Source organism: Halichondria panicea, chromosome 15 (assembly GCF_963675165.1).
Source record: "Halichondria panicea chromosome 15, odHalPani1.1, whole genome shotgun sequence".
NCBI lineage: Eukaryota > Metazoa > Porifera > Demospongiae > Suberitida > Halichondriidae > Halichondria > Halichondria panicea.
The window spans coordinates 920,182-938,043 of record NC_087391.1 but is presented as its reverse complement, the minus strand read 5'-3'; the positions used below and the strand labels follow the sequence as shown (position 1 = coordinate 938,043).

Sequence of the window (17,862 nt, the reverse complement as noted above, 5' to 3'; positions counted from 1 at the left end):
GCCTGATATCAGCAAGTACCCATGGCAGGCATTAAGGTTAGGAGAGCCACTGCAGAAGATGCCTCTGCAATGATGGCCACCCACATCTCTTGTCTGAACACTGTCTATGCTGAGCATTACACTGAGACTGCACTAAGCATGTGGGAAAGCTTGCTGCACTTGGACTACTATGTAGCCAAGACACAGACCTCTGGCTGGTGTTATGTTGCTGTGCTGGAGAATACTGAAGAAATTGTTGGATTTGGCTACTTAAACACTAACGAATCTCATCCCCCAAGAATCCCGGAGCAGTTTAACTGCTCTCTGCACATAGATTCACTGTACATTAGCCCAAGGCATCAAAGCTGTGGAATCGGACAAAAGCTAATGAAGGCGATTGAGTTAAAGGCAATGAGTGAGAACTGTAGGGAGCTCTGGGTGCTGTCATCATCGGTAGCTGTGCCTTTCTACCAGAAACTCGGATACACATCTATCATCGAAGACTCTTGGTTCGATATTCACAGCAACACGTATCAACAGAGCGAGTATAGTGTTAACATTGGTGTACTCGTTAAAAACCTCTCAAAAATATAATGAAGACATTTCCCGCAATAATTATTGTTTTTAAATCATCAATGTGAAAACACAATACTCACGCATATTCCTATAATAATATTATACAATACTCCTGTTTGGTCAGCTGCACTTCACACAAGTCTATACCCATGCAGGGTGCATGGTGAATTATTTTATTGCATGCAAATGTATGACTATATATACGTACCTTTCAACTAGCTTATGGGGTACAGTCAAGTGTAGCAATGTATACATTCCTGTAAATAAACATGTCAAAGCAAAAAATAGTGTGATTTTAAATAAATAAAAACAATGCCCCTATAAAATGTCTTTATTAGGTTCTTCAATGCATGTGTCTAACTGAAACAATCCTATGAGTCTCAGCAGACTAAACGTAACTCGAAACACCAGCGATTGCAAACCATTTATAGGAGACACGAGGAAATCACTGACAGAGAATGGCGCTCTCATCCACCGGGTGACTCTGAACTTCTGTGAGATTCCTAACACCTGTACAAATGGCCAATAGGTTGTCAAGGGGATCGTCTATCGGGCCAGATATAATATTACATGTATATAGCCAAAGTATAATTATAAGTTTGATAGAGTATGCAATGTTATACTGAGAACTATTTATTAGAAAAAAATGGCATGACCTGGAAATAATCACAGACAAACATATACAGCACTGAAATACTGTTATACAAACTGTGCACTGTGTGCATCACTGGACGAAACTATACACTCATGAGGAATGGCCATATTTCCTTGGAATACACGGAAATATGGGCAGTGATAGTTCACTAATTCGTCTAGTACATGCATGTTTACGGTACCTTGAAACACACAAGCAGTGCAGACAGTACGAGCACAGCAGGTATAGTGACCACTCCCGCCAGACTCAGTAGGAGGGGAGCGAACATCCACAGGCACAGAGTGCCACAACATGATCGTCTCTTCATGCTCACAGCATAGCTACGAATGGGCACAGAAACATTGAGTCCTTTAGCACTAGTTACCACAAGAACACTGTAAAATGCTTTTAATTGTAATTATCTACATGCCAAAAGGAGGCCTAGTATATGTACCAATTAAGGGCTTATAAAGAAAAGAGGGCATGCAACTCAACTATCATCTATCCTACGTAATCATCAAACTTCATATTAGAGGCAGGATATACTATAACTAGGAGCATACAGAGCATGTTTGGGGCGAGCGAGCAAATTTGTATTTGTTGTACAGACATTTGGTACAATGTGGTAATTTTAAGTATATTGTTTATATGAATCGAATGAAATGAACAGTGATTGTGAATAACCGAGTAGAATCTAGTCCATGTAGATACGACTTTCCTGTGCCAGCTGTATACCCGTGACAATTATTCTGTAAGAGTGGTGTAGGATTGTTGTCTTTGACTGTGCATGGTGTAACATGAAGTTGACTTACTAAGAGTGAAACATAATTATATCTATGAGTGAAAGTTCAACACGAAAGAGCTGGCTGTACAAACTAAGCAAGGAGATATTATCACTTTTTGCTGGACCCAAATTACAAGGCTATAGTATACTGTCAGTGTAAACAATCCTTAAAGCTACTCTGACCTGTTGTAAGCGTGCCTGTGTGGCCTCAGAAGTTTCCATCTGAGCTGGTCTGACCTGCCGTAGTGCTGTATTGTCTAAAGGTGCCTGTGCAACTTCAGAAGTCTCCATCTGAGCTGCTCTGACCTGCTCTGACCTGCTCTGACCTGTCCTAGTGACTGGCCTCGATCTCTGTTTTGTCCTGTTGAGCTAGCAGGTTTATTATCACAAAAACACAAGACTTGGAAGTGAAACATGGCAAGTAAGCTGCTGTGACCTCCTGCAGGCGTGCCTGTGTGATCTTAGGCTCAGAAGGTCCCCATCTGAGCTGCTCTGACCTGCTGTAGGCGTGCTTGTAGCCTCAAGAGTCTCTGTGTCTTGTCTGACCCTTTGTTCCTGAGTACAGTGTAGCTAGCTCTTGTGCCCATGCGCAGCTTTCACGTAAAATTTGGTAAAGGGTCACAAGTACAAAAAACAAATATCGTGCCGGTCCATGACACACACACAGACACACACACAGACAAAATTGCAACGTTCATCACTAGGAAGGGACTCGCTTCGCTCGCCCCAATGATGAGTCTGAGAATAGTCTGAGTTGCATGCCCTCTTCTCTTTATAAGCCCTTGCTTGTATGCACACATTACATCATTCGCACTATTTACACCACGATAGCTGAAATTAACACTATCAAGAAGCACACCTTCTGCCCTCTGGTGAGTGACTGAGAGCCACTGGTCCAACTCTGTCCAGTAAGAACACTTCAGATGGTGACTCACTTTTTCTCCATTCAATGTCACCTTCAGATTGGTGGTGTCTGCACACATACACACAGGTCAAAACACACCCATAATAGCAACTCTCTTTAAACCTTCAGATATCTGGAGCAACTAACCATTTGACTAAAGCTCAGATAGAAAGTCAGAACTAAATCCTCAGGTAAAATACATGTAATTATAATTAAAAGGCAAAATATATGTATAATTATAGCTTCGTACAAAAATTTATGGAAATGGTTGAATATACTAACTTGTTGATGGTCAGTGAGGAAGAGCTGGACCGTCTCCTGTTAGTAGTTAGGCTGGTTCTGGACTGCAGCTCCACAGTCATGGTGGTGGTGGTCGGACTACTGGGCAGCTGCAGGGGGGTGGTCATGAGGGTCAGGTATAATTATATACATTGTACAGTATAGATAGTGCATGAAAGCACTATGCCGTTACAGAGATTACTTGCCCTCTAGCGTTATTGAGACAAGTGATGCGTATACTCAATTTAACAGGTTCCACGAAAATCCATTTAAATTCAAATTACGAAGTTGACTAGTAAAACTAAATGTGGGCTTACCGATACAGAATTTGTGGTTGTCTGAGATAATTGGTGAAGGTCTAGTTTTCGAGGCACCAAAAGTCCTTGCTGTGAAACAAGTGAGGTCAACAACTGAGATGGAATGAGGCAATGGCCATGCACTTACGTTATGCCTCTTCCTGAGTTTGGCAGCTTGGTGGGGGTGGTTGAAACGAAACACTGTAGAAGTCCCCAGTTGAATCAAGTCACCTACAAAATCAATTACAATACATGTACGTGTAGGATCTCTGTAGCTACTACATACAGGGCCTTTTGAGATGAAATTGTTCTTAATTTGATGGAAAAACTCTAAATGCAGAATAATAGAAGAGATTGCATTATAAAGTAACACAGGGGTCAATCTTCCCAACCAATCGGATGAGATACTGATGATGTAATGACCTTGAGAAAGCCGAGTTACTTTCCTAATGACTTTGTGGTTGATGAAACACTGTCCGGAAAGTGGGCGGAGCACTACACGCTGTCCAGTGCACTCCACCTGACAATGATCAGCACACAGGTCACTGTTGCTTATGCCTAGTGTAAGTGAGTGTGTGGGGGGAGGGGCATTAAAGCAGACAAAAGCGTGTGTGTGGTGGAGGTATTGTCGAGTTGTTCTAAGAGTGGAAATAATACAGTACTGTACATTTACACAATCATACACTTTATCAATCTACTGTTGCTAGTATGTGCATATCCATGTGGCACTCGTGGCTGTGTAACAACTATTACATACTTATACACTGTGTGTTTAGCAACAGTAACTAAGTTACTTGAATTCAATTTCATGATTTTCTGAAAGCCTTTCAAATGGTGTCATCAAAGTGAATATTTCAATGTTCATATTTGAGAGATGAAAGAATTTGCAAATTTCGGCCAAATACCATAGATGGTTCAAGGCAGAAAAATGACAAATTATGGCCCCAGACAAGATTTGGGATTTAAACACATCATTGAAAGGTCTTTTTGAACTTAGACTAATCAATGATACTAAAGTACTGCAGACACTCACAAATGTCAGGAATGATGTGCTCTGATCTCACTCCAATAGTGGTGGGGCCATCCTGCAAACAATTACTACATAACAACAAAACAGTCACACACATATAATAGCTGTATGTAGCCATTACGAGGAGAAATCCTGTTGACATGATTGACACATCCTTCCGTACCTTGAGGTAATAAAAGACGAGTCCAGTGCTAAAGACGTCGGGATCAATGCCCACAAAGTGAGGTCTCATGGAGTCCACCACCATCTTCACACCTTCACTGCGCAGGGCCAAGTGGTTCTCCTGCACGGAGACAATCAGCGAATATCAAAAGATAAATTAACATGTACATCAATATATAGCTGCTCGTTGAATGTATACTGTCGAAAACTAAAACTTGACCAGAGTAGCAATATACATGAAGCGAGTGGACTATTTCCTCAAACTTCAATTGCTTGCGAAGTAACAGACCTTATGCTTAAGAATAGGATGCATGACAATATGTATGTGTAACCATCATAATAATATTATTTCTTACGTCCTTTCAAAACGTCGAAGTATAAACAAACAATTAATTATAGTTTAGCCGACATGACGGACCTCAACAATCCTTCGTATGTCCTTCCACCTCCCCGCCCACTTTTTGGTCAGCTCAGCACACTGCAGTACGAGTAACCATAACAACAGGTAGTTATTTATAGTAACACCCACGTACCTGCTCCTCCTTCTTGTAGAGGTCCTCTGCCAGAGAGATGCTCGTAGAGCGCTTCAGACGACTCACCTCATGAGAGCCGGGACTCTACATAAGAGGGGGGCGGGTAATATACAGGATACAAAGCTCATTGGGTAGCAGTGAGGTCATAAGTGACTCAAAAAGCAACAAAACCAGACACTACCTGAGAAAGGCCTATATATACACTAACTATTGAGCACATAAAACCTTGACTTTACAGCATGGCCTTGGGCTGTAATCAAAACCGTTACACGCTAATTAAGTGTGTGATTAAGCTTCACAGAACTAAAGTTGGAATGAAGGGGCCGGCCAATGAGCCACTTTGCTGACACTTCCAACACAAAGTTGTGTGAAAGCAGCTGTTAGAATAAGTACCAGATCTCCACTAACAACGACTGTCTTCAGTCGCTGTATCTCTGCCCTCAAGTCTCGGATCAGCTTCACATTAGGATCCTGCAAAGAACAAGCAATCACGATCAAAAGGACAGAGGAAATTTCCAAAGCAATAAACCTAAAGCTCACTTATAAGGGACTACTGACCCCACCTCCCTACACACACACACACACACACTGGCAGAACTCTAGTTACAGATTTAAAGTGCTATTAAAATACGCACGCACAAAAATACCCATAATATCATTAAAATGGTTAAATTTGGAACACTAAGTCTGTACCTCGTTAACTGTTGGTCTGTTGACAATGTTCTTTGCTCTGCTGGCGTAGCGAAGAGTGCTCAGAGTCTCACCATAACTGGACTCAGCAGGGGAGATAGCTGTGGGGAGTAAGAGAGGGGGGTGGGGGGTAAGGGAGAGAGGTGGGGATAAGGGAGGAAAGGTGTGGGGGGTAAGGGAGATAGCTGTGGGAGTTAGGGAGGAAAAGTGGGGGATTACCGATAACAGTTACAAACTATCCAATCCCCCCATCCCACTACATTGCATAGTACGGCATTTACAATGAAACATGTATTCTGTAGCTTAAACAGAGGTCTATCACAGGACATAATATTATCTGGTGACTACTCAAAATCGATCAATTTTGGCCAAAACAAAGGCTATTGAATCTACGTTTACAGTACAGGCGCTATTAGAGTAGGCATACATGCACACATAAACATTATATCTCACTTGCAATCATGATGGTCTTTGAGTTCCCCCCCAGGCTATCCTTGAGCAGCCAGGTGAGGACTGAGTCTCGGTATGGAATGTATGGCTTCTTGTGACTGTGACTGGACATCTCAGCTGAGTGGGCGAAAGAGATATAGAGTTGAACACTTGTATTTTAAAAACACTATGGAGACTAACAATAGATTCTGCAGCATTCAAAGGCTTAACTAGTACATAATTCACATGTATAATTATTCTGTGTACACTGCAGTTTTGATAGTGCTGCAAATAGTGTCCTAAGCTCAAATGCAGGTTGTCACCCTCATTATTAGAGCCTGTAAGTCAGAGTGCAAGCTCACCCAGAGAAGAGATGACAGTACCCAGACAGACGAGGGACTTGTTGATGCTCCCTCCCTCCTTCAGTCGCTCACCCTCGGCACCAGTCGCAGTGGCACGCTCACTGCAGAGGAAGGTGTGTGTGTGTGTGTGTGTGAGTGTAGCAGTTACACCAGTTACACTGCATGTGTATGTGTAGAGGCTATGTGGGCCATAGTCACTAAACATTAACAAGAGCATACATTTTCTAGGTGTTAACAATTTCATTTTCTAAGTAAGAAGCAGTTATTCAGAAGTCATAGAAGCAGTTCTAGGTTAATGGTGCTCAACATAACACATCAATTACTACTTGGAAATATGAGCACATCAAATTGCTAGGCAACTAATTTCAAGAACAGCTATTAACCTAAACACTAGAGCCACATAAGAGAATTCAAGGAATAGCATCAAAGCTTACTCTCAGAGAACAAATTAGATAATTCCCTTACACCAAGCTACAAAATATGATCTGAAAAATGAATGAAATGAAAGCACCGCAGGTGCTGATGTCTCGGTGGAGATGCCTAAGCTACATAACATAAAGTTACTAAACAGCTTTTATACACATTATGATAAACAATTTGCATGCAAAAACTCAGAGAGTGGGTAATGATCGACCATGATTGTTGTTAAAAACGATCGATGCCAAACGTTCAAGTCTAAAATTAATGGCTGCATTAGCAGAGCCTTGCAGCTCTCTTCTCACTCTTGCAGCTACCCATAGCTAGCGTTCTAGTGCAGAGCTAGCTACTAAGTAGAGTAGCAACACTCAGTAAACAAGTGTGGCTACGTGCTCTTCTGAAAAGGCTGCAATGGCATTCCAAGTAAGCAAAACTAGGCATAGCTCGAGAACGAAGCATTATTTTGCAAATCCACAAATTAAAATCCAAGTAAACATGACTAGAAGCCTATAGAAACTCTTATTTGCACTTGATTCATCCTTGAGCAGCTGTAGCAGTCTACACACACACATAGACAGACAGACACACAAACACACTACCGTATACCTTGCTTGCGCATGCGCACCGAGGCATAATAATTGTTTGTTGTGGTCAGACATTGTGGTCAGACATCAAAGGATTGTACCACTGTTGTAAACACATGCCTTGCGTGTGATATCAATATCACCCAGGATGTGGTCAATATACAACAAATGTACCTGAATGATATTGATATCACCCAGAATGCAAACCATTCAACATAATTAAAGCATCACCCATCACCCTATTAATGATCATTAGTTTGCATTGTTTTGATAAGAAACTGGAGTGCATGGCGAATCCCAATGCACCCAACTTCTGCAATCTGATTGGTCCATAACCCTTTACCGGTCAAATTGTTGTAAATAATACAACAACAAAGGAGCATGCTATCAACTTGTCAATATTGATATTGGATTGTGTGGTAGATTGGAGTGTCATGAATGCGATTATCTTGAAGTTTTGCTGAGGATTGGCTCTGGAAGCACTATAACTTTGTACTCTTTTTTTTTTCTTCTCCTGGTGATCTTAACTGCTTATTCTCCTGTTCAGCCATTGTCTGTGGCTACTGCTCCCATCTAGATCTACACCACCTTTAAAGATGCTAAGTTATACTTTCTCCAGACACAACTCATTTTTTGTGTGTCCTACTGCATCCCTTTACCGGTCAAATTGAAGGTTTAGACCAGCTACAGCTTTAAAGGCCACACATACTTCCACCGAGGCATCAGCAAGGCATAATCGACTGGTTAGTGTGTGTGTGTGTGTGTGTGTGTGTGTGCATAACCATTGACCCACGCTCATCTTCTATGCCAAGTCTTCATTGGGGGGCGGCGATCAAATCAAGCCAAGTTGGTAGGTTGGGCTGACCACAAATTCAAACTAAAGTGATGACCCTTTTCCCCATGGTTGCAAACGTACTGAAAGGGATAAGGTAATGATCCTTGAAATTATTACACCAGCAGCAATACCCGAGGCGCGCATGGGCGGCCACAGGCATAGTAGTCGGTTGGTTTGTTTGTGACATCTGAGTCTACTAACCTGGCTGCCATAGCACTGCGTTTACAGCATAGATAGCCTCCACACAACATCCACACACCAAGTTATTAGTTAAAGCTTTGTCATCGTATCAAAGCGAGCAAAAACTAAGAAGCCTGAATTTGCACGTTGGCTAGCTCTACACGCGACCTTTATTCGAGATAGAGCAACATAATTATTTGCAGCTGAAGTGATCCTTTACCAGTCTCTATTAAAAGTAGAATTGTATTTTATAACACTCCTCTACCAGGGAAATACAAATGCAAGCTTCAACTTGTATATTGCACTCGAGTATCAAAGATGGGGACAGCTTTGAGTGAGGGATACCCACGAATAGGTGTCCTTGCTTCACAACCAGGAGTACCCTTCTATTCGAGGCTAGGCTATAAGACAACGGAGGAGTCTGTACCCTTAAGTGTCCACCTGTGCTGTAGCTAGTCTGTGCTCCCGTGTCAGTTTGTTTATCTTCCCCTTTGATAGTACCAGGCAAACATTCACACCAGGAGAGTAGCATCGTGACTGCTGTTATGCATAAAGAGATGTACAACTAATCGTGTTATGTTGAACTTTATGTATTTATTAATATATTGTTAGTCAGTAATTTCTTTTATTAGTGCATTTGCAGTCCAGTTATTCAGTTTTAAAAGTTGGGCTAAGAAGAATCATTACACGCATGACCACTCCCTCACCCGCACACTAACACTCGCACACTACACCCACACACTACACTTGCACACTACACCCGCACACTACACCCACACACTAACACTCTATAGCCTCCTACACAGGCATTTAAGGCATTTAAGGAGATCGAGGAAGTGTGTGTGTGTGGGACGAGACTAACCACACCCCCGGTCACACCTTCCTGCAAGGTCCACGAGGTGTATCTTGCTCACAATCTCACTGGGGAGGCCATCTTTGAAGGTAGCTTGAGTGAACTTGATGGTAAAGATGGCGTGGGAACGACTACTCGAATCGTTCATCTTAGTAGCAGCTGTAACCCTGAGTACGAAGAAAAATGAATGACACTTGAGAGAAAATATTGGTAATTGTATGCAACAACCATTCTATCATATTATTAATTGGCTTCACGTAAACAGAAGATTAGCTAGTTGAATATTTTAAGAGTGAGAAAAATATAAAATTCTGTATCTCTGGCTACAGAGACATGTAACCACTCGCACACAATGAGATTGTAGAGGCAGCTGCTGTGCACCTGTGAGAGTTTCCTGTGTGAATGAGTCGAGAGATGCCCTGATAGTCAGTCACCTCGTGTTTGCTCAGCTCTAGGGAAAGAGTACAATGTCAAGCGTATATATGACTAGAATGTTTTGTGAGCATCAAACCATTTGCGAACTTTGCGAGCGTCAACAAAAAATTAGTACTGGTAAAATTACACACGATCCTCGCCAAAACGCAATAGTTAGATTGCTTTTTTGGCTGATTTGGATTAATTATTCGCAAAAATGTTCCCCCGCAAAATATTATAGTAATACGGTACCTGGTGAATCAGTATCATCTAATCCATAACTACAATCTTAATACCCTTAGTTACGGCCCTGCATACAAGAAGCACATCTGGTGATAGTTAATTCAACACCTGTGGTGGCAGAGGACGCCAAAAAAGATGCAGTTCTGGAATTGGCTAATGAAAGATTTTTGGAGGCCCTGAAATTGTGGCCACAGACAACTACCCTACTCTCCACATACACCCCCCTATTTCAGACACACCACCCACTCACCCTCACACCCCACCCACTCACTTTACACTCACGCCCCTCTATTTCAGACCTCTCACACCCCACCCAACCCACTCACCCTCCATGCACATACGCCCCCTATTTCAGACACCACACCCACTTACCCTCCACATACGGCCCCTCTGTTGGATGTTCCCTCACACGCAGACTGTGCACTTTGCTGCCGGAGGACCCTCCATGGTTCAAAAGGTCACGAACCCTTTCATTATAGATCTCCATGTAACTGCAAGAAAATATCATGGAAAATGATCGAGCACGGATGGAATTTTGCTAACCATCTTACAACAAGGCCATAACATCAGTCTAGAACGATCGATTTTCAAAATATAAACAGGCCCATTAAGAAGCTCTATAACACATGTAACCTGGGTGGAGCTTTATGGTAATTAATAGGTTGTCAACTAGCGAAGACCCAACTAGCGAAGCTCAACTAATTAAAAACATTGTCAAGTACGTCCTCTATTAGAAATTATGGCCCGTTCCAAATTTGGAATTTGAGCATACCATCTAAACGGGCTCCTTTTAAGCTTTCAGAAAATCATTAACATTGAAACCAGAATCAGTCTCAAACTTATAAAATTGTTAAATTGGGACTATACTCTGAATGGTATGAACTGGTAAACCCACCTGACCGTGGTGTGGAAGGAGACTTGTTCACCATTCTTGACTCTCTCTTGAACCATCCGAGAAAACAGGCCCTGAAGATCAAAGATTGATTATGGTATCCTAATTATATAGACAGTAATAATATTGGGCAAATGAACAATGTATAACAACAATGGGGGATTAACTGATGGTTAAGTGTGCGTGTGTACAAAACACAAGTTAGCACAACGCTGTTAATTACACGTGTTTACACTACTATAATATTATAGTCACATTGTACGCACGACCTAACACGGTCATGTGATTGCATTGTGTCAGCAGCTGTAATTCACCTCACAAATCCTGGGGATGAGACCCAGAGAATCCTGCACAGGCAGAAGGAGATGTTTCAAGTACAGAGATCGACACATACACAATGAAAAAAATACACAATTTGAAGAGTAATTAAAAGAACAAGAGGACAGATCAATGAATGGACTTGTTAAATGTATCTACGACTTGCTAGTACACAAACACACCATATGCTCCCTTCCCATACACACTGATAAAAAACCACACCACACAAGGTGACTACTACAGGTTGTTATGGCAACTGACCTCGGAGCCCATCATGGTGTAAGTCTTCCCTGATCCAGTCTGCCCGTACGCAAATACACAGGCATTGTAACCTTGGAAGGCCGCCTCCAGCACAGGCACTCCGAGATCAGTAAACACCTGAGGGGGAACAATACAGTACACAGCTGTAGGGAGACTTCACACCTCTCAAAATAGCTAGTGTACTGTTGTTTGGTGCAGTCCAAAGAATATTATTATATTGGTTGTCTTAGACTCTGCACTGTGTTAGTTGGCTTGAATTTTGACTGCTGATGATTCATTATTCTGCCAACATGGCAGAATACAACACAACGAAACCTACAGTGTAGCCTAAGGCAGTCAAACATCAGGGAAAACTATCGTTTGCTAGTATAATGGTATACTGCAGTACTCGGCAGATTACCAGGTGACAATAACTGCATGACTGTACAGTTGTGCTAGTGTATGGCTTCTTGTACCTCCATCTGGACTACTCACGTTCTCTTGTCGTACAAACTGTCGGTCGTTGGCACTCACGGACCAGTAGGAGTGGTCAAACTGGAACTCCTTAGCGGAGCTCCGCCCACCAGTAGGACTCCTCACCAGGGAACCAGAGCTCTGTGGGGGGGGACATGAAGAGCCGGGGGGAAAGAGTAACATAAGTCTACATGGAAATCACACCTCACCCCACATGTAGCGTACAGGGAAATTAGGTCAGTTAGTGACCGGAAACCCAGGAGTGTATGCCCTAGTGGTGCAGAAAAGCCGGCCAAGTTTCAGTCACTGTTGCATATAGCATGTTGCACCATGCAGCATAATAAATAATGGATGCTTGTACTATACATAATGCAAGAGTGCTACATAGCAATAATTATTGCATATGCTGACCTTGTAGAGAATGGTGGAGTGTCCCCTCATCTCAGTAGAGAATGGAGTGCCACTGTCCAGCTCTCTATAGGTGTGAAGGGAGAGGTCGGGATGTAATGCAACTATTGAGAGATGTTAACTACATACTGTACATGCAATAATAGGCACACTGTACTATTGGGTCTCTGACTCTCTGCCCTGCCTGGATCTTTGATAACCAAACAGCTAGACACACAAACAATGCAGCCATGCCTCGTGCGAAATTATCTGTGTGGTGCTGCAATGCAAAAAGTGCTAACAGAGTCTCAAAGTGCTGGGAATAGGTACAATGTGTACATAGCTATCACATTTATAGTTAGGAGAGTATCTGATAATCAATCTATACAAGGTGGTAGAGGTGTGAGATCGGTGTCAACACGTTCAGTTTTCTAGCAGTGAACTATCCACACACTCACTACATCATAGCATCATAATTAGATGGATGCAAAACTTCAGTTTATACAGACATGAATGCTGTGCACAAAACCATGTGTACCAGCTCGATCAGAAGGATACATTTTACAATGCACATTCTTATCTTGACGTCATGAGACTACATGTGTGTACGTACGTAGAGAGTATACAGTAGATCTGTGTACTGTACAGTGAGACTGCATTATATATTGTGTGTGGGTGCAGTGTGTGTCTCCATGCAGTTAGTAGCTGGCAGCTCATCCCTCACCTTTGGGAGAGAGGCCTGGCTCTGACTGCCACTTGCACAGAGCTCATTGCACTCACACACGTTGTTCAGATGTCATATACCGCTAACTTTCAAGAACCAGGTAGTCAGGAGTCTTTATCCCTCTCTCAATTCAGTATAGCAGTTGGTAGATAATTATATACTGTTATCTTTGGAGCATGTTTCTCTCTTCCTTGCGGCCTGAAATCGAGGCTAGCTCTCCAATTTTTCTTTAATAGAACGATGAAGAGACTGAAAGCTTTTCTGCTTCCCTATAAGTATACACCGGTAGCTACTGTATTAATTAAAATTATGTTCACATAAATAACAATTTGTGTGTTCAAAAAACAGTCACACGCACGCAGAATAATTATACGCACTAAATTCATGAAATAAATAATGAATTCTAGCTACTGAGGTATAATTACTGTAAAACATTATGTGTTCAAAAAGGCTCACGTGCTCTGCACACAGATGTGAACTGGTACAAAGCAATAGGCATAAAATATGAGTATAGGTATGACCAGCAGAGAACAGAGTATGGCTATGAGTGGAGAGAGGAGGATGGATATGATTGTGAAGATAATCACCACGATGACTCGACAGGGTTTTGAGCGATTGCGGGCGCACTTGGAATCATACACCTGTAGGGATGGAGAGACATAGCCATATTAAAGACAATAGAGCTGCACTGCATGTACACAACTGTCTTTTAGTGAAGCTTGTATTTACAGCTCCAAAAACTGTTATAGACAACTGGAAGATGGTAAAATAGCTCCAATAGTAGGTTGATAAAAGCAAGTCCCAAATGTGAATAAATTCTCGACTCTTCCTTTTCTTCCCCACTATACCTCACTCTTTCCTCTTTCTCCCTCACTAAAGCTAAACCTCGAATCAAGGCCTGGGGAAGCTAGTACTACATCCACTCCCCTGACTGACCAAATATGCAACCTACCCCCTGACTTACTGAATATGCAACCTACATCTACCCCCCCTGACTTACCAAATATGTAACCTACATCTACCCCCCTGACTCACAAAATATGCAAACACGATGGGAAGCGCTAAAATGATCACGGGAATGAGTAGTAGAGCAACTATGAGGGTACCAAACGGAGCGAGTATCCATAGCCACAGTCGACAACAGTAACGCTTCTTACGACTCCACCTCTGATTGCCGAACATGGGGCAGCCGGTAGGACTGGAAGGGTGGGGGGTATTATGGGAGATAGATTGCTTGCGTGATTATAAATTAAGAAAGTCACTACGTAACCTTGAAAAATGATGTATTGAAGATCAGTTGATTTATGTACACATGAATTGATTTATTATATAAGGATGCATTTATGGGAAACATTTATGTGAAACAGGAACTAAGGACATTGGTTAACTGAAAGTTTAACTGAAACTGAATCCGCTAAGTGTCTACAAAATGTACACTGTCTAAATACATACCTCATGAAGTGCATCTCAGACACAGGCTTCAAACACAGCCAGCAGAAGGAGGTGTGGCACACGACACACTTGACTTCGTTACACGTACCGTCCTCCATCTTCTCAATCATAGACTTGCAACTGGGACACGGTTTAGCGTTTAGTTGCTTGAGAATGGCCTCCGGTATAGCTTCTGACTCGGGCGCTTCAGCTCTTGCTTGTGCACAAGTCTTGTCCGGATGCCATGTTAGTTTACAATCATTGCAATACTCTCTCTTACATTCTTCTCTCTGACAAATAAAATGTCTGTCTTCCTCGGAAACAGATTTTGACTTGACTTTGGCCAAAATACACGCATAAGGGCAATCAGGCGAGAGACAATATCGTACTTCAGGGATGGTTGATAGACACTTACGTAATGAGAGATTTAGATATCGTTCGTATAGTTCGTGGTTGACTAGACTCTTGACTTCTTCAGGATGTACCTGCCCCTTGCATTCTAGACACTGAATGCTGATCATCGAGCTTGTTATGTTGTCATGGTAAGCACGTTGTATACAGTCAACACAGAATCGATGCTGACAGCTGGTATACTCGTGGAATGATGAGCTCGGCTTCTCGAGGTAGCATACACCACACCGCTCGGTCTGTAGGGACGCTATATCCTCTATGTTGATCTCAAGGTGCCCTACCTGTTCTGTGTGTAAAGAGGTGTGGAGAGATATTATATCACAGCCATAGACACACACATAGCTAGTAGATCTACACTAGTGACTACTACTTGTAGTTTATAGATCCATAGGCTGCAAACTTACTTTGAACACTTTGTATAGGTGAATCAAGTTTGGCCTTCCACTCTTCGGACATCTTGACCCGTATACATGTGTCTAGCTAGCTAGCCAGAGAAACAGTTTCTCTTTCTCTGACTTCTTTGGATGGCAGAGACTTTCAGTATTTTTAATGAGTCAGCACAGTAAACAGGCCGATTTTTCTTTAATATACCGGAACCAGGTAGATCTAGAGAAAATTCGTCTTGGAATGAACACATACACAAAAACTAATTTAAACTGTACACTAACAACTGTGAAGTGGTGGTCACAACTAGAAAAGAGTCCTTAGATCCATCAACCGAGCTAATTTGTCCGGTGCAAAGTTCAGAGCCTAAGTTAACAGTCCACAGTAGCTTCTCATTAGAAACGTCCACGGCCAATAATTTAGAGTCTGCATTCTCCACGAGCACGCAAAACACGAGAGGAGAGCTTGCATCTCTATTCAGAAATGTTAAATCACTAGTAATATTCACTTGCTTGCTTCCTACTCCCAGTAACTGTGCAATGTTTATATCGGCCGTCATTTCCCCTCGGGGGAACATGTGTTGTTGAAGTGTTGATTGCTTTGTTCGAAGGTAGTAAAAAGCAGTCCAGTAGGAGGAGTCATCTTTAAAAGCAAGGGCTTGAAATGAGTTTAGTGTATCTCCACTAAATCTTACAGTGAACATCTTTCCCATATCTTCAACTATCATCATTCGAGAGTGATTATACAGGTTAGGATCAACGAAGATTTTCGGGTCTCTGTATCGAAATAAAACAGTCACTAGATTATCACCAGAGACTGCCACTTGGGCGAGAGAATTCCTTCCATTTTGATTGGCCCTGACACCTTCGGGGGGAGGTCGAAGTGTGCACATTGTTTCACTGCTCTCCAAGTAAGGTAGGGACGTATTAGTTATGGTGAAGTCATAGTGCCAGGCAATGGAAATCCTCAACACAGTGGAATTGTTTATATCGATTGCAAACAACCTCAACTTCAGACTGGTTTGTAATGAGGTTTTGGAATGTGCCCTGAACGCTGTTAGAATGTAGAATCTGTTCCCCTGTGCTGCAGGATTATTGAGAGGGATGAATGTGCCCATCTCCCCATCCACTGTGTCGTTGAGCCATATGCTAGCATCGGGGATCCCAGCTGTGGAGGGCGCGTATGTGTGTGTGGGATGTTTATGTGTATGGGGGTGTGGGGAGTGTATGTGGGTGGGGGTGTGGGGAGTGTGTGTGGGTGGGTAGGGGTGTGTGGGGAGTGTGTGTGGATGGGTAGGGGTGTGTGGGGGGGGGGGGGTAGAATGTGTTAGCGCTATAATAGCACTATCATATTGGAATAGCTCATCAGTAAAAAATGTTAAGGGCCCTCTAAATTATGAGATACTTCACCTATGTCACCGTTTTGAGTACATTAGTCTCACAATTGTAGCGTTACATTATATTTAGAATCTACGGTATGCCAGGCATACATTTCTGTACTCAGAACTCACTTGTAAAATACGTCACAAGGAATCCACACTTGTAGAGCAGAACAACCTTAGAGGCCACGAGCGTCAAATCAAACAGCTGTCCGTTCACAGGGAAGAGGATAACAGGTTCCCCAAACGGAGTACCAGTGCTACCATACCCCACTAGGACGAGGCCGTCAGATCCTATAAAGTCTCCAGAAAAATCCACAGTAGGTAGCACAGCATTGCCCTTTAAGGAAACGTTCCATGGCCTTCGATCAACATCAGCTGTGCCCCAGGAAAACAGAAATGATCTGAAGGTATCAGAGCAATCAGCAATCATGACTGCACATGCAAGGAATAAAGTTCATACACTTTTTTACTTTTTAAAGATATATCTATTTATGGCCATTCCGAATGCATTTGATGCACAGGGTTTTGCAGAATCTTTGCAACATCACGCGTCGATCGAGGGTTGAGCATTTCTTATAATTATGGAAGAAAGCATTCCATTATAAACGTAAACAGAGTTGAGGTTGCAAAGATTCTGCAAAACCTGTATTGCCGAATATATAAATTATAGGGCACATCTTTGAAGAAAGTATGCACCATGTATCGTAGCAACTTACGTTCCATCATCATTGATCACAGGACACACTATCCTAAATCCATTGGTGACACAGCCAGCACCGGAGGGTCCGATACCATTCTCACCCTTCCAGCTCCATGAGAGGCTGGGCTCACGGCTCTGTGAGAGAAATTGAACGTCAGATATGTAAGAACAGGCCAGGGTGCAGCCGTGGAGAGGACAGTTGCTTGTTGCCAGGCCTGTATACAGGGCCAAGAGAGCTAGACACTCCAAGACGTAGGCCATGTTGTTTCGGTAAAGATCGTTAGCGTGCAGGCTCAGCCCCACCCCCTTCAGTTACAACAAGGTTACACTTAGCCT

The 17,862-nt window shown here is 42.5% G+C and overlaps 3 protein-coding genes across 3 annotated transcripts in view; all 3 read right to left on the bottom strand.

Moving 5' to 3' along the window:
* LOC135348790 (kinesin-like protein KIF16B) overlaps window positions 1-13,417 on the bottom strand; it is a 149,112-nt gene extending 135,695 nt beyond the window's left edge. Inside the window, exons 1-24 of the mRNA XM_064547130.1 lie at window positions 13,220-13,417; window positions 12,520-12,583; window positions 12,130-12,249; window positions 11,656-11,772; window positions 11,391-11,423; window positions 11,080-11,150; window positions 10,557-10,675; window positions 9,909-9,978; window positions 9,554-9,694; window positions 6,659-6,759; window positions 6,321-6,434; window positions 5,871-5,968; window positions 5,571-5,648; window positions 5,178-5,261; window positions 5,063-5,122; window positions 4,646-4,765; window positions 4,486-4,537; window positions 3,876-4,010; window positions 3,601-3,683; window positions 3,474-3,542; window positions 3,160-3,266; window positions 2,833-2,946; window positions 1,392-1,530; window positions 835-1,065 (exon numbers count right to left, since the gene is read on the bottom strand). Of these exons, the coding sequence (XP_064403200.1) occupies window positions 874-1,065; window positions 1,392-1,530; window positions 2,833-2,946; window positions 3,160-3,266; window positions 3,474-3,542; window positions 3,601-3,683; window positions 3,876-4,010; window positions 4,486-4,537; window positions 4,646-4,765; window positions 5,063-5,122; window positions 5,178-5,261; window positions 5,571-5,648; window positions 5,871-5,968; window positions 6,321-6,434; window positions 6,659-6,759; window positions 9,554-9,694; window positions 9,909-9,978; window positions 10,557-10,675; window positions 11,080-11,150; window positions 11,391-11,423; window positions 11,656-11,772; window positions 12,130-12,249; window positions 12,520-12,583; window positions 13,220-13,266 (2,328 nt within the window). The 5' untranslated portion in view covers window positions 13,267-13,417 and the 3' untranslated portion in view covers window positions 835-873. The remainder of the gene's footprint in view (window positions 1-834; window positions 1,066-1,391; window positions 1,531-2,832; window positions 2,947-3,159; window positions 3,267-3,473; window positions 3,543-3,600; window positions 3,684-3,875; window positions 4,011-4,485; window positions 4,538-4,645; window positions 4,766-5,062; window positions 5,123-5,177; window positions 5,262-5,570; window positions 5,649-5,870; window positions 5,969-6,320; window positions 6,435-6,658; window positions 6,760-9,553; window positions 9,695-9,908; window positions 9,979-10,556; window positions 10,676-11,079; window positions 11,151-11,390; window positions 11,424-11,655; window positions 11,773-12,129; window positions 12,250-12,519; window positions 12,584-13,219) is intronic.
* Window positions 13,418-13,535: 118 nt separating this feature from the next.
* On the bottom strand, window positions 13,536-15,645 carry LOC135348889 (E3 ubiquitin-protein ligase RNF19A-like). Its single transcript, XM_064547269.1, has 4 exons — window positions 15,466-15,645; window positions 14,672-15,347; window positions 14,255-14,417; window positions 13,536-13,860 (listed from the first exon to the last, which is right to left on the bottom strand). The coding sequence occupies exons 1-4, from the start codon at window positions 15,515-15,517 to the stop codon at window positions 13,672-13,674; spliced, it is 1,080 nt and encodes a 359-aa protein (XP_064403339.1). The 5' UTR covers window positions 15,518-15,645; the 3' UTR covers window positions 13,536-13,671.
* Window positions 15,646-15,662: 17 nt separating this feature from the next.
* Window positions 15,663-17,793, bottom strand: LOC135348857 (uncharacterized). Its single transcript, XM_064547219.1, has 3 exons — window positions 17,543-17,793; window positions 16,956-17,227; window positions 15,663-16,612 (listed from the first exon to the last, which is right to left on the bottom strand). The coding sequence occupies exons 1-3, from the start codon at window positions 17,785-17,787 to the stop codon at window positions 15,708-15,710; spliced, it is 1,422 nt and encodes a 473-aa protein (XP_064403289.1). The 5' UTR covers window positions 17,788-17,793; the 3' UTR covers window positions 15,663-15,707.
* Between the last annotated feature and the right edge of the window lie 69 nt (window positions 17,794-17,862).

Excerpts from the sequence above, each read along its gene's own strand:
- LOC135348857 (XM_064547219.1), bottom strand. The coding sequence starts at position 17,787 with ATGGCCTACGTCTTGGAGTGTCTAGCTCTCTTGGCCCTGTATACAGGC. Across the intron at positions 17,228-17,542 it reads GTGATCAATGATGATGGAAC|ATCATTTCTGTTTTCCTGGG; the intron begins GTAAGTTGCTAC and ends TGATACCTTCAG. Across the intron at positions 16,613-16,955 it reads CCTTGTGACGTATTTTACAA|CTGGGATCCCCGATGCTAGC; the intron begins GTGAGTTCTGAG and ends CGCCCTCCACAG.
- LOC135348889 (XM_064547269.1), bottom strand. The coding sequence starts at position 15,517 with ATGTCCGAAGAGTGGAAGGCCAAACTTGATTCACCTATACAAAGTGTT. Across the intron at positions 15,348-15,465 it reads ACCTATACAAAGTGTTCAAA|AACAGGTAGGGCACCTTGAG; the intron begins GTAAGTTTGCAG and ends CTTTACACACAG. Across the intron at positions 14,418-14,671 it reads TCTGAGATGCACTTCATGAG|TCCTACCGGCTGCCCCATGT; the intron begins GTATGTATTTAG and ends CCACCCTTCCAG.